Source organism: Anomalospiza imberbis, chromosome 20 (assembly GCF_031753505.1).
Source record: "Anomalospiza imberbis isolate Cuckoo-Finch-1a 21T00152 chromosome 20, ASM3175350v1, whole genome shotgun sequence".
Classification (NCBI taxonomy): Eukaryota; Metazoa; Chordata; class Aves; order Passeriformes; family Viduidae; genus Anomalospiza; species Anomalospiza imberbis.
In genome coordinates this window covers 3,715,100-3,728,851 of record NC_089700.1, presented here as the reverse complement: position 1 = coordinate 3,728,851, position 13,752 = coordinate 3,715,100, and the positions used below count along the sequence as shown (strand labels likewise).

The 13,752-nt window shown below is 42.5% G+C and overlaps 1 protein-coding gene across 6 annotated transcripts in view; it reads left to right on the top strand.

The window, feature by feature from the left end:
* SPNS2 (SPNS lysolipid transporter 2, sphingosine-1-phosphate) overlaps positions 1-13,752 on the top strand; it is a 133,197-nt gene that overhangs the window by 88,756 nt on the left and 30,689 nt on the right. For 4 of the 6 annotated variants that reach the window (XR_011005397.1, XR_011005395.1, XR_011005399.1 and 1 more), the window contains exons 8-9: positions 1,307-1,496; positions 7,016-7,081. Coding sequence is in view for 1 of the 6 variants with exons in the window: in XM_068210197.1 (XP_068066298.1) it covers positions 1,307-1,496; positions 7,016-7,081 (256 nt within the window). In the remaining 5 variants the exon portion in view is untranslated. The remainder of the gene's footprint in view (positions 1-1,306; positions 1,497-7,015; positions 7,082-13,752) is intronic. The other 2 variants (XR_011005398.1, XR_011005396.1) reach the window with 1 other exon arrangement.

Genomic DNA, 13,752 nt, shown 5'->3' with positions numbered 1-13,752 from the left:
GAAATCCTCTTGGAGAGCTGAGAATTTGGTTCCTTAAGACCCATCTGTGATAGCAGCAGAATAAGCTGGCAGGTTAGGGAGCCCCAGTGGTGCCTGTAATTCAGAGGTTGGAATGGTTTCCCTAAAGCTGCAGGGACTAATCCTGTAGGCTTTTGTTTCTGTGTGAGGCAGGACTTCCCTGTTTTATGGCTCTGTAAACTGCTGCATGTGCTGAGTTTTGCTGAAGAATGTCCCAGAGATCTGGGACACTTTGGGTTGGAGTGTTTGATGTTAGACAGTGGTTTGGATTTTCAGTCCTGGTTATGGACTATCACTTGCACCATATAAGCTGTGAAAACTAATTCTTCATTTGTGATTTACAATGGTGGCACAAACAAGGAAATGCTATAAAAGCATTCCTCCAGATAAATAAAAGATATTTTAAAAGCCTTTCGTCAGATCTTTTGCTTTTTAGCTCATGAGGGAAAATAATATTAGGGAAACCTTCTTGCCCTAACAGACATAATCCCATCTCAATTAAAGTAGTTAGTGGTGTGGAGTCCATCAACCAGAGTGTCCAGCAGGCAAGCTCAGGCTGTTCCACAAAAATGCAGTGAGCAAAACACAGCTCCAGCCTGTCTGCCTGTCTGCTGTTTACAAAGAGAAGTTCCCCCTCCTTGATGACACCTCAATTTTGAACTGTCCTCAAGCTACACTAATGTGGTTGCCCAAGACCCTGTAATCCAAGTCCTGCACATATCATATGGAGAATCCTCCTGGCTCTTTAAATTGAAATTAACACATTTCAAATGTGTAACTTAACAGCAAAAAGCTTCTTTGAAGTGGCCTGAAAGGAGTTATAATGTCAAAGTATGTTGGAAATCATTGGTATTTAAGAGTCTTTTTAGGTTTCCTTGACCTGAAGCTTCCTGGTGCCTATCCATGATTTCCCTTCATATGATCAATGTACAGCTTATTAATTAGTTTTGTGTATACATAATTATCTGTTCAGGACACTTTGTAGGAATCCCAGTTCCACCCAAGGAAGCAGTGTGAGCCCTTTGCACCCCTTTGCCCATGGATCAAAACCTGTGTACAATGATAAATTTAATGTGCTGTATTTTTCTTAATTGCAGGGGAAGATGGCTAAAATCATAGGCATTTGTTTTATTTAAAATTTGAAAAACCGTTGTGCAAATTTCCATCAGTCAGTTTATGTGAATAATTATTAATAATAAAATAATAATACCTAATAAAATAACAATACCCAGAGACTATGCCCATTTTGGGCTTATTTTCTTTCTTTCTTTCCTGTTTTTTGGGATAGCTTGATCTTCGGAGCAATCACGTGCTTCACTGGCTTCCTGGGTGTCATCACAGGGGCAGGAGCCACCAAATGGTGCCGGTCCAAGACACAGCGAGCTGATCCTCTTGTCTGTGCTGTTGGAATGCTGGGATCAGCCATCTTCATCTGTCTGATCTTCGTGGCAGCCAAGAGCAGCATCGTGGGAGCCTATGTAAGTATAATCCTTTCCATTTGCCAACCCCTACCAAACTCCTTAAAGACCGTGTGCATTGTCCCCTGCAGAAAGCCTGGGATGTTTTCTTGCCTGTGCCCTTCTGAATGTCCTTCTTTTTGCCTCTTGGCATTCTGTGTGCCTGAAATCTCAATTGCTTATCCCTGCTGCCATCAGAATTCAGAGCTCCATGGAAACCCACAGCCTTTGGGCTGTTCTATCTGCACCTCAATCCACACCTTTATTGCTCTTGCCTAATGTTTTGGTACAGGAAAATTGAGCACTTCCCTTGCAGTTAGGGTAATGTAGCTGCAGTGGTACCAGATGACAATTACAGTGTAATTTGTCTGTGGGCAAGCTTTTGGCTCCCTTTCAGTACCATTCATTTCCATAACCAGGTGGATTGCACCAGGCCAATATTAATAAGCCAGTAATTTCAATTTGTTATCTGTATTACCATAGCCCAGGAACCTACAGTACTTGATGTTGCACAAATGCAGATTAAAATATGGCCCCTCCCTGAGTGCTTATAATTTAATTATATGAAAAGATATCAAATAGATTCAGATAAATATAATGGTTTGGGTTGGAAGGGACTTCTGAAGGTCATCCAACCCCCACTTCCACTAGACCTTGCTGCTGAGAGCCCCCTCCAATCCGGCCTTGAATATTTCCAGGAGTGAGGCATCCACCACCTCCTGGCCACCCTGTGCCAATGCTTTATCACCTTTTAAAAAACTCCTTCCTTACATCTCATCTACACTAACCATCTTTTAGTTAGACTAAAGGGAAAAAGGAAAGCGCAACTATAATAATCCAGCCTTGGGCTAGAATCTTGCTTTCAGTAGGGAGTAAAAATCCAGGCACTGAAAAAGTCTCTGGTTCCCTTTTAATGTCAGAATGAGAGAAGCCTGGGACCTGGGAGAGGTTTGTGAAGGGAAAGTTTGAGATGTTTGGAGTAGTGGGATCCCTTCTGAAAGCCCACCCTTCACTGCCACACAGCAGCACCTGCTCATCCAGCAAGCAGAATTCCTGTACAAGTAACCAGCCACCTGCTGTTCCTCATTGCTCTGTGTTTCGAGCACTGGCCTGGCCATGGTTATTTGCTGAGTCTTTCAGCAACTGCCACAGTTATGGGGAAGCACAACCAGAAAGAGTGGAAGTTCAAAATCATTATGACAGAACCAAGAATACCTCCTCTAGCTATTTAAGATTTAGGTCTCTGGTTTGTGACCATGAACTAACATTTGAACTGGCAGAAAAATGATCACCTCAGACAACCTGTGAGAGGGTGTTACAGGTTGGTGAATCACCAACCCTCCTTTTATTGATCTTTCACACCCCTCACCTGCTCCCTCCACCTCTTTGTGCAGACAGAGCTGTGATTTTCTCCTTTCTCAGACCTAGTGTCTGAGAACTGACACTAGGTTTGAACATGTCAAACAGACATGTTTGTTTGTGGTGTTCAGTCTCTTTATACAGAAACTTCTCCCTTTCTAGGCTGGAAATACTGTTTTCAGAAATTGTGCAGCAGGAGGTGGCTATTAATCTCATTTTTATCTTTTTTCTATTTTTTTAATAGCCATGTGACTATTCTGCATTGTTTAAGTATATAAATATAGATTGTATCATTTAAACAATCCTTGAAACAATTTATTTTATTATGGATGAGCAGTAAATCTAATAAAGAGTCAATGATTTGCAAAGGAAGTTACAGCTGCATATGGAGGGGGTAGAGGGAATATGAGCCTGGCTGTGATGCTGTGAGGCTGAAGCAAGAAGCACTGCCTCTCCAGAGCCCTAAATACTCTGCTGCTGGAAACCTGATGCCCAGAAAGAGAGGACAGGTCTGGGTTGGAGCTACCAGTGTCTCATAACACAAGGTGTTGTTGTGGCAGTGCCATATTGAATTGACTTTCCAAGGCAAGTTTCTAACACAAACTCATGTTTTTCCATGCAATTCCAAGAGTTGTTGCACTCCTGAAGACTTCCAGAGAGTTACATTCCCTTGTATTTCGAGGAGAATAGGAGTAGGAGACCTGCATTGCCAGGTTGCATGGTGTAGCAGTTTCTCATTGCTCTTTGTTTTAAGTCTCATTGGTCCATAATGAAGGGGAGAGTGTTCTGTGGCTGGTGGACAGGATGATGGGCTAGGTTATCTTCCTCATCTCAAAATCCATGATGAAATCTCCCTCTGGAAACAATACAGTAAAATTTATGGGTTGATTTTCTTGTCTCTGACATCTTCCTTGACAGCTTGTGCTGGCTCACATCCTTGAGTTCTGTGTCTGTGGAAGGCAAGGCAATGTCTGTCCCCCAGCATGGTGGTATTTGCCAACCTTCTGTACTGTGACTGTCCTTAGGCTTCTGTCATGGATCACACCATGCAAAAATTGACAGTGAATGTTTTTGCAACCCTCCTTGGCTCAGAGCCTTAAAATCCTTACTTCCAAGCAATTAGGTGGGTTCCCAAGAGATTATGTTCTCTCTCGCTGTGAGAGAGTGCTGTAGTGGCCACCAGATCACCATCTCCCTCCCTGCTTTAGTTAGCAGTCAAGAGCTTTATTGCCGACTGATACAGGCATCAGCTTAAATGAAGTGTTCAGCACTCCAGCGAGAACCTGCAGAGCCCTTGCTTTTTAATTTCTTGGTTTTATAGGTTTTATTTTTTTTTTGAAAAGACCTGCATTTCTATTTACACGATCACCCTGCCCCTTACATGCTGTGTACTATCTGCTCTCTCCCTCCCCTGAGCACATGTACTATTTCTGTCCTGCTCAGTCCTTTCTTGCAATTGATTTTGGTCCCTGGGGGCAGTTGCTGTTCCCATTCTGTAGCAGCCACTCCCATCTGAGGCAGGTAGACAGGTGACTTTTTTCCAGCCAATCTTTTCATACTGATCCAGTAAATTATTGGCAGTGGCGAAGTGGCTGGCAAGGTGGACTCAAACAACATTTCCGTATAATTTAGCTGCCCAGACACCTGTATTTCTCTCTTACTATCTTGCTTGGCTGTACAGTCCAATCACCTCTTACTCAGTTTTCCTTGCAGCATGTGGATTTGTGTGTTGTAATCCAGCTCCTTAAAGCACCAATTTGCATATCTGTAAGTTCCACTTTTTCTGAAATACAAACTCTTTGAAACTTGGTTTTCAAACCTGTCTGTGGGAACCCATTATATGTGTGGCATCATCATCTGACACTGCTCAGACATTTCAACTGCAGATTTTACACTTGTTTAAATCTCCAGGTGACTGGAGAGAGATGCACTGCTTTGCCTTCCTTTGACACTGTTCCAAATTCCTCATTTCAACATCTATTTCAATTCCTCAAAGACATTTTATGATCTTGCAGAAACAGCAAATCCCAGGGTAAAACCTTGCCAGAGAGCTTTTACAGCATCTTAGTCTCAACCCCAGGGACTTTCTGCTGTCATGTTGTTGGTGACCTGCCTACTTGTGAGGCATCAATATTGCCCAGAACTGAGCTGGAGGTAGAATTGCTCCAAATTCAGGAGTACATGAGGGTGTGTTTCCCACCATTTCAGAGAGAAATACAAATAATGAAGATATTGACAGCTACGCCATTTGCAAACAGTCATGGAAGGCATTTGTAACCTGCTTAGAACTTGCTGTGAGAGCTGCTGGTGTGTCCATTCTGAAATCTACTTCATTTATCATTTTTGGGAGTCAGAATTGGCTAACTGATCACTTAAACTGAAAAGCACAGATGAGCAATCAGACACCAAATGGACCGGTGAGATGTTACACAGCACAGCTGGAGTCAGAAACACATGTATAGGTAGATGTGAAGTCTCAGTGTAAAATGAGGCTTCAAAAAGTGTGTGAGGAGTCAAAACTGTGAGCATTTCAGGAGCTATTATCTGCTCTGGGGCTGCCCTATTTGCTGTAAGCTTCCCTAGAGTCTCCCTTCTGCAGAAATGCCACATATCCTCACATGCCCTTTGCAGTGGGTGAACTCTTTTTTATAATCCCTCATCAGCAGCTGAAGGACAGACATTTTTTAATGTATCTTCTATCCTACTTTTGATCTTCCTCTTGTTCCTCTTTTCCTTTTACCAGTACCCACCTATTAATCTCACATTTCATGGATTGGTTGAAATACACATTCATCAGCTCAAAACTGGTGTGCTCTGAAGTTTGTAGCATTTCAGTGATTTATTTAAAGGACTTGTGCTAAATTCCTGCACAAGGGACAAGTTCTTGCTGCCTGTAGCAATTCAAGTGTGTGCAGTTCATAGCAGCTCAAGGCAAGCAGTGCCTGTTTGCAGTGCTGGGAGCAGGCAGGGCACGTTGATGCTGCATTGAGAAGTGTGATTCCATTGTTCCCAAGCTCAGTTTAGTCTCTCCAGCCGCAGAACCCCAGCAACAGCAGCTGCAAAGCTGGAGCAGGACAGATTTCACAGGTCTGAATATGTAGCCAGTACCCATGGGACACGTGGCTTCAACTCCTGACAGCACCTTGGTTTATTGGATGTGTTCTTACCTTGGCAGGTGTCATTTCCAGTGAGAGCCAGTCTCAAGGCAGACCCGTGGGCAATGGGAAAATGGAAATGGAGATTTCCTAACTGACCAGCTGGGCTCTAATGACTGGCTTGGACACTCTCACAGAGGAAGCAGGTCCAGTCACAGAGAAAGAGGATAGGGAGGGAAAATATTTGGGAAACAAAGACAATTTTAGAAACAAATAGAGGAAGCTCCTGTGCATAAGACTTGCTAAATAAAGCACATTATTCCTGGCATTGACAGGGTGGTCTGAGGGGTTTAGGCAACCTCAACTGGTGTGTGGGAAAGACAGTGGCAGTGGTCACATCATGTCACAGCTGCTACTCTTGCAGTTCTGTGGCTTTTAATGTCTCTTGCTGACTATCTCCACAGAGCCAAGGATTGTATTTCACCACAAGACACTGATGTTGCAAAGGCCATACTTAATTCCAGTCTCCACTGCACAGATATTACCTGTTTAATGCTGTCAGGGAGGGAAGGGATCCTCCACAGCTCTCTACAGAGAGCCTCAGCTGGTTTGCTACAGAGCTGAACGCATAACTTGGTTCCCAGGAATGGAAATAGCTGTGCTTTGGGAAGTTGTGGCTTTCTTGCCTTTTCTAACTGGCTTTTTGGAAAAGAATAGTGCAAGTTGGACTTGATGATCCTTAAAGGGCTTTTCCAACCTCAACAATTCTATGATTCTAAGTATGCAAGCCTGGGGCTGTCTCTTCATGCTGGTTTTTCATGTTCTTCTAAAATCAAATGTGTCAGCCTTTAATTTAGCTGCTCTGTAGATCATAAACTTAGTTTACAATAACAACATTTCAGCCCTCTAGAGCTCTGATACAAGTCTATGGTTTCTTAATAGTCAGGATAAACCACAACAGCAACAAGGAGTGTGCTGTGTAGGTATGAGAAAAATAAGCAACAAAAGAAAGTTTGTGACAGGTTATTTTTCCTCTGAATGTCAAGTGAATAAATCTTCTCCCTTTTGTGTGTTTTGTTACAACAGATTTGCATTTTTATCGGAGAAACTCTTCTGTTCTCAAACTGGGCTATCACAGCAGACATACTAATGGTGAGTGCACTTTGGAACAGTATCTTCCTGTGTTCAGAGCAGTTTGTCAACTTGCAAGAGCAGCATGAAGTTCACAATTTCTTAGATCTTTAGCCTATTCTGGTTTTCATTATTATTTTTGCTTACTGAAAAGTGACATAGGGAGAAAGAGAGAAAAAAAGATCCTATTTGTCCTTTGTTCTAAGCACCACGGAGAGATGTCCAGAAAGGACAACATTTGTGAATTCAAATAATTTCCCAAAATTGTGAGTGTTTGTGCAAAACCCCACAAGCACAGAATTCAGGCAGCATTTCCTACAAGTCAGCACATTTGTGGGCTTTGTTATCAATAACTCAGCTTTGTTCTGCAATAGGAAATCCTTCCCTCCCTACCTCCCTCCTCTGACCACAAAGGCAGCCCATCTACCTACCATTCAACACATACACAATGGAAACCCACCTCTGGGAGAGCAGAGAGGAAAAGAAAGTATAAAGAATTTTTGGACCATGTTCACCTTGTCCAAGAGGAAACTGTCAGGGACTTTTCAACTCGTGTCCTTTATTTTCTATTCTTTCTCCACCACAGAGCTTTTTAAGTCTTTCAAATCAGCAAGCTGACCTCAGCAGCCCCATTTTCACATAAAATAGTCTGGACATTTGTTCAAGAGCTCTGCATGTTTTGTAGAGGTTTCCATCAGAGCCCATCAAACATAACATATGTTGAAGCCCTGTTGTGAAGGAGGTGTTGCTAATTGTATGAAAAGAAAGGCACAAAGGCACAGAACCATTACAGGACTTTCCCGAGGTCTTTTGTCAGCTTGTTGACAGAACTAAAAATATAATCAGTCTGGCATCAATAGAAAACTCCCTTGACTTGTATTTGTTGGTTATGCAAACATCAGTGAGGAAACAATCAGGCTCAGTATTCTTAGATGTAAAGATAATGGTGTTGATGTATTGATTCAGCAAAGAACTCCAAGCCTCTGCTTAAGCTGTGTTTATGTTGAAGTTCAAGGTTGTGTTTATATTTTGAAATAGCTCTGCAGTTGCCATCACTGCATTGCCTGATGAACTTTCCATCTTTCACTCCTTTGTGCAGGGAACGCTTTGAGAGGTGGGGTGGGTGGTTAAATCCACTCCTCTCAGTGCGGGTAAAGCACAGAGAAACAAAGGTTGTCAGTGTACTCTGGTGGCATTGGATGGCTTTTAATTCCCAAGGTTCCTGCTGCCAGGTCAGCAGTGGTGGGACAGAGCTCTGTGGGGCTTCCCTGGGACTTCCATGGGCTTTTGCAGCTTGTGCTGAGTTCAAGGCTGCTGTGGCCATTCATAATGTGGGATCTCAACACTTGCACAGATGTGCAGCCTGGAGACAGCTGTGCTGAGGAAGAAATTACTGTACAATATGTGTAGCTGCTCATTCCTGCCTCCTGCCAGAGCTTCCTATCACATCCTGCCTCTGGCTGTGGTGTTCCCAGGAGCAATCCCTGTTCTCTCCACTCAGAATTACTGGAGAGGTTTAAATAGCAGCTGTTTTACACCCTTCTTAGCATTGGCTGGCACAGGTGAGGGCTCAGCTGAGGTGGTCCCAGCTGCCAGGAGGGAGGATCCTGTCAGACATGCTCAAGGTCCTCCAGAAAATCTGACCTGAAATTTGACCTGTGTTGTCTCAAGGTAACCCCAAAAGATATTTTCAACCAACTGCTCTGTTATATCAAGGGTATTAGGGCTGCCATCATTGTCCCATTTAATTACAAGGGGTTTTTGTGTTGATTTCAATGTGACTTCAATATCCTGTAGCTTTTTAACAGCTTTTATAGGATTTGCCATCTGTCTTACCAGCATCCTATAGTCAGTTGCATTTCGTAGGGATGCATTTACAGTTATTTATGTTGCTTTAGTGCAAAAGAGTTCTCTAAGAAATTATTGGAAATAATAGCTCAATTTTCCAAAACACAGGAAAGAAACTAAAGCCGTGTTGAAAAATGGATTTTGGTAATTGCTGCCAGCTTTTCAGCTCACTGTTCTCTGGTCTGTTTAGGAAAATGGGCTAAGGGTTGTATATAATGCCCAGCTTGATGCCTTAACAGCATCAGTGGACGTGTGAAAGTTGTAAAGAAATAAATGTAAACATCACTTAGATGAGGACAGGGCTGGAAGCAGACAGGCTGAAGTGCAGACAGATCACACAGGGAATGAGAGGGGCTCAGACTGTCAATAGGTGAGAGGCAAGGCTACAGCCACGTTTGACAGACAGCTTGGTGGGAAGTCCTTACCAGAGAAAGATGTGGAAATGCTTTAGCAGATGCACTTTATATGTTTGGCAAATTAATTTTACTGATTACTATTTATTTGGTGTAATCAGAAGTGTGTCTGTTCTTGCCTGAGGCTGGGAAGGAGTTTAAAAGCATTATTAGCGTAAGCTTAACAACACTTTCATCCTATACATAAATATTACCCTGTTTTCATGGATAAAAGCTTTCAATACTGGCTGAACACTGTTCTTGCTGATTTCATTATGCCAGGAGTTAGGCTTTTTGGAAACTACATCCCAGATGATTTCTAAGAACTTTCCCAAGATTTACATATCCCATAACTGCTTAAGAATCCTCTCGGGCAAGTTGTTAGGGACCTCCAGAGGTTTTGCAAATTTAATTTCCATGGCAAAACAAGGATGCTTGCTTATTATCTTCCAATTAAATTGTTGGCTTTTCCTAGCTCAGTGCTTGCATTGCATCCACTATTCCTGTCTTTTGTGCAGTCCAAGGTGCCAAGTGCTGGCTCTGATAAACTGTCAGTGCTGCAGTCCTCTGCACTGCCTGAGATTCTGAAAGGCTGATATTTGTTATGAATGCAAATTTGTACAAAACAGGTCTTATTCTCCTGAGCACAACTCTCCATATCTCCTCCCAGGCACATGCTCAGATGGTGCTTGGGGAAAGGAGGAATTTTGTATGGAGCTTGCTAATTATGAAACAGATTTCATCAGCCATCTTTGCAGATTGGCCTTAAAATTACCACAACCCCAAAGTAGCATTAAAACTGCCTCATAACAGCAATAATGTATGAGCTTCAGTGCAGCAGGCAAGTGTGAAACACTCTGAGACACGTGCAGTGTGTGGGGCTTTGTGGGAATCTGGTGCTAATAGTGGGGGTTTCCTCCACACCACATCTCAAAAACAGAGATGGTGGACAGGGGCTTGGAATTTCTGTCTAAGAGCCGTGAAGCAATTTAAAGTGCCTCTATTTCAATCACAGTCTCTTTAGGACTTTGCTGAGAAAAGCCATCCTCCAGTTTATTCATAGTCCTGACATTCATGCAAAAAAATTGCTCTGCATATTTCTGTTTTCTTTTAAAGCATTAGTTCTTTCTAAATGGTCATGACCTGCCATGGAGAAGCTGCTTTGATGCTTTGTTGTAAAGTCAGTCTTCCTTTAGGCTTGAAACAGGCACAGACTGGTGCTCAGCTGTGCCATAGGCATGTAGGAATGCTGCTTTTATTCTGATTACCTTCCCTAAAAATAAAACCCAGTTATTTATTTAGTACAAAATGCTGCCCTATTTTTATAGCCGAAGATAAATTGCATTTCCAAAGGTTCTTGTTGTTGCTTCTGTGAGTGTCTCCACACAAAACTCCGAGTGTTGCAGGTTAGATTTGAAGGCAGGGTGAGGAATGCCTGAGAATGAGGGAACACAGCCCACCCCAAACCATCCAAGGGCTGCAGGTGGAGGTGTTCTGCTCCATGGTGCTGGGAACTGGAAACCACAGCAGCCTCCTTTCATGTCATTTAGGAGTATTTTTTTTTTTTTTGACAGTGTCTGCCTGGCTTTTATGGAGGGTCTCTCTGGATCCCAGCCTTTCCCTTTTCTGAACAGCAGGGACAGCTGGGCTGTTTCCAGGTTCTGTCAGTGGCTGCAACAGTGTTAGTGCATGTTTTCTTTGTCTTTGGTGCTGGAAGAGGCCAGTATGAATTGTCCTGACCCAGAAAGGGCAGCAGAGTGCTTGAGAAAGTAGAGTTTCTATTCAAGCTTAGACATAAACATCAGAACTTACCTCTTTGGCACATGGCCTTTTCCTGGGAGAAGGGTGATCTCTCCTTGGCTTTCCCCATTAACTTTTTTCAGACCAGCTCCTGCTGGTTTCATCACAGGAAGGAGATGTCAGCAGTAATCCCTGGCCTTTCTGAACCTATGTTTAAAGAGCAGAGGTTTGCAGAGCTGCTTGGTCAGCCACCCTGCCCATCCTCTGTGCTGCCTGCCTCTGAACCTGGAATCAGGGATGAGCCAGGACAATCCCACAGGCTTCCTCCTTGGCTGCTGTGGCTCTCCCACCTCCAGTTTCTGTGGGATGTCCAAACCAGGCTGTGCATGGTTTGAATTTAGGTCTATTTTAGTATTGAAATGCCCATTTAGAGTTATAATTTACTTGTCTTCCAAGAACAGTAGATGTTTACTACCAACTGCTTCCTGTCCATCAGAACAAAATGTTTTTTAAGTAGGGGTAGGGTGGAGTATTTTTTTGTTGTTTTTTGGAGGTGCTGGTTTAAGCTTTTTTTTTTTTTCTTTCCAATATGTTTTTCAAGGAGGTCATATTCATTTGCTTGCTACATGCTGGGTTTTTGCTTTGAGAGGGGTGTTTGTCTCTTGAATTCCAGACCAAATATACCAAGTTCTAGCACTTCATGGTGTTTCAGCCATCAGTAACTTCTTCAGTTAAGCTGGAAACTGTACTCCTACTTGCAAAACTGTTTGCATAATATAGCTACACATGCAAAATTATTTCTAATATATGTGTGTATTCATGTGTATAAATATTTATATATGCATGCACACATATGATACAGGTATCATTAAGATTTCTTCCTCTAATTAGCATCAATTCACTGCCACTCCCTGAAAGTGGTAAATGTTTAATAAATGTATCATTTCTTTTGTCCTTTTGCTACAGAAATGGATAGAATAGAGAACCAGGCAGATTATTTTCTCCAGATTTGTTAACATAAACTTTACAGAAAGAAAAAATATTTTAGGTTCTAAATGCCATGTTTCACATTTATGCACAGCTCTTGAATTAGGCAGAATTTCACTTTATCTACTCAGATGCCCTTTCCCAAAGAACTCTTGCAGAATGTTTCTCCACTGGCCCTGTGTGAACTGGGCCAGGTGGGAAGAACAAAAATAACTCACTCTTAATTTTTTTTTCTTCTGTCTGGTCTATCCAGGTTGCATCCATTATCTGTCTCTTTGGGGAGTGGGAATGAATTGTGGGGCTCTCCTACTGCTCACACCCTGACCTTCAGCACATTTCTGTGTCTCTAATGAAATTTAGAGCTAATTTTCCTCTTGGGATTTCTCTCTTCAAGTCGTGTTCTGAGTTCCTGGATGCAAAAGGAGGGCAGGGCCTGACATCCACAGCTGGGCAGCTGCTCTGGTTCTGAACATATCCTGCTCTTCTGTTGCACAAAAGAAGTTGAACAGGGTGCCTGCTTAATACATGGCATGAAGGTGCATTAGCAGTGTGCATTTGCAGCTTTGTCAAAGCAGGGATGAAAGAACTGGCAGGTCATCTGAACACACATGGTAAACCCTAAGGAAAAGCATTTAATCTAATTTTCCATATTTTCATATATTCCAGTTTCCATGATTGGGAATTGTCCGTGCTTGGAACGAGATGATAATTTTAAATAGGCATCAGTTCTCTTTTAGTGTGGATTTTCTCAATGCTCTTTATTTTGTTTCTGGTTTTATGGTAATTCTTTCCACTGTATACAGGGCAACTCCCCTTCCCTGTGAGGAATAGTTCAAGCACTGCTCTGTACTTTAGTCCTGTGCCCTGAGTGAGTCCTCCCTGCCAGTCAGTCCAGGTAAAGGATCTGTGTATCTCTGGCTGGGGATGGGCCACTCCTGAAATGTCACATTTAATTAATAAAATACTTTGGGAAAGGATTGCAGGATCCTGGCAAGGCAGGACTTCTAAAGAAAGCCGGAAGGCAGCCCCTCAGAGAGAAAGTGGGTAAATAAAAGGGATCGTGGTCTCCAAAGGGCTGAACAAGAGTCATTCCTGTCAGAGGCACAGCAAAAGGCCCAGTGAGATCAGTGCTTACAGACAGAAACAATGCTCACTTGGATTTAGAGACCTATTGAATTCTTCATTACTTCCAGCCTTTAAATCAAGACAGAATCAATTCATAAACTGGGATATGTGGACTTGATGCAGATGTCCTTGGCCAGAGTCTTTAACAATTTATGCAAGAGACAATTACTTTCTTCTGCCTCTAAAAAGTGTATTATAAAATTAAGGTCATTCCACAGGACAGGGGATTGCTGGGTTTTTTATTTTTTAATTTTTTCATCCCCTTCTCTGGTTAGGGCTCTGTTATCTGTGAGCTCTAGTCCCTTCATGGGGAAGTAATTTGTGTTTTCCACTGCTCCTGTGTAATCTGACTGATTCTGCATGACCTGGCTAAGGGTGTCATGTCCTATTAGAGGAGTGGAGACCAAAATACAGTATCTTGGCTATGGAAAATTTTCCTCATGTGACTTTGTCACTTTTCACAAATGGAATCACAAATTTTTGAGAAAAATGTAAAGTGTCTAGAGATGGAGTGGGAGGGGAGGATGTGTGACCATGACCTTTCATACTGATGTGGATTGCTGACAGTTGAGGAAACAAAATAACTTTTGTAACGGAATA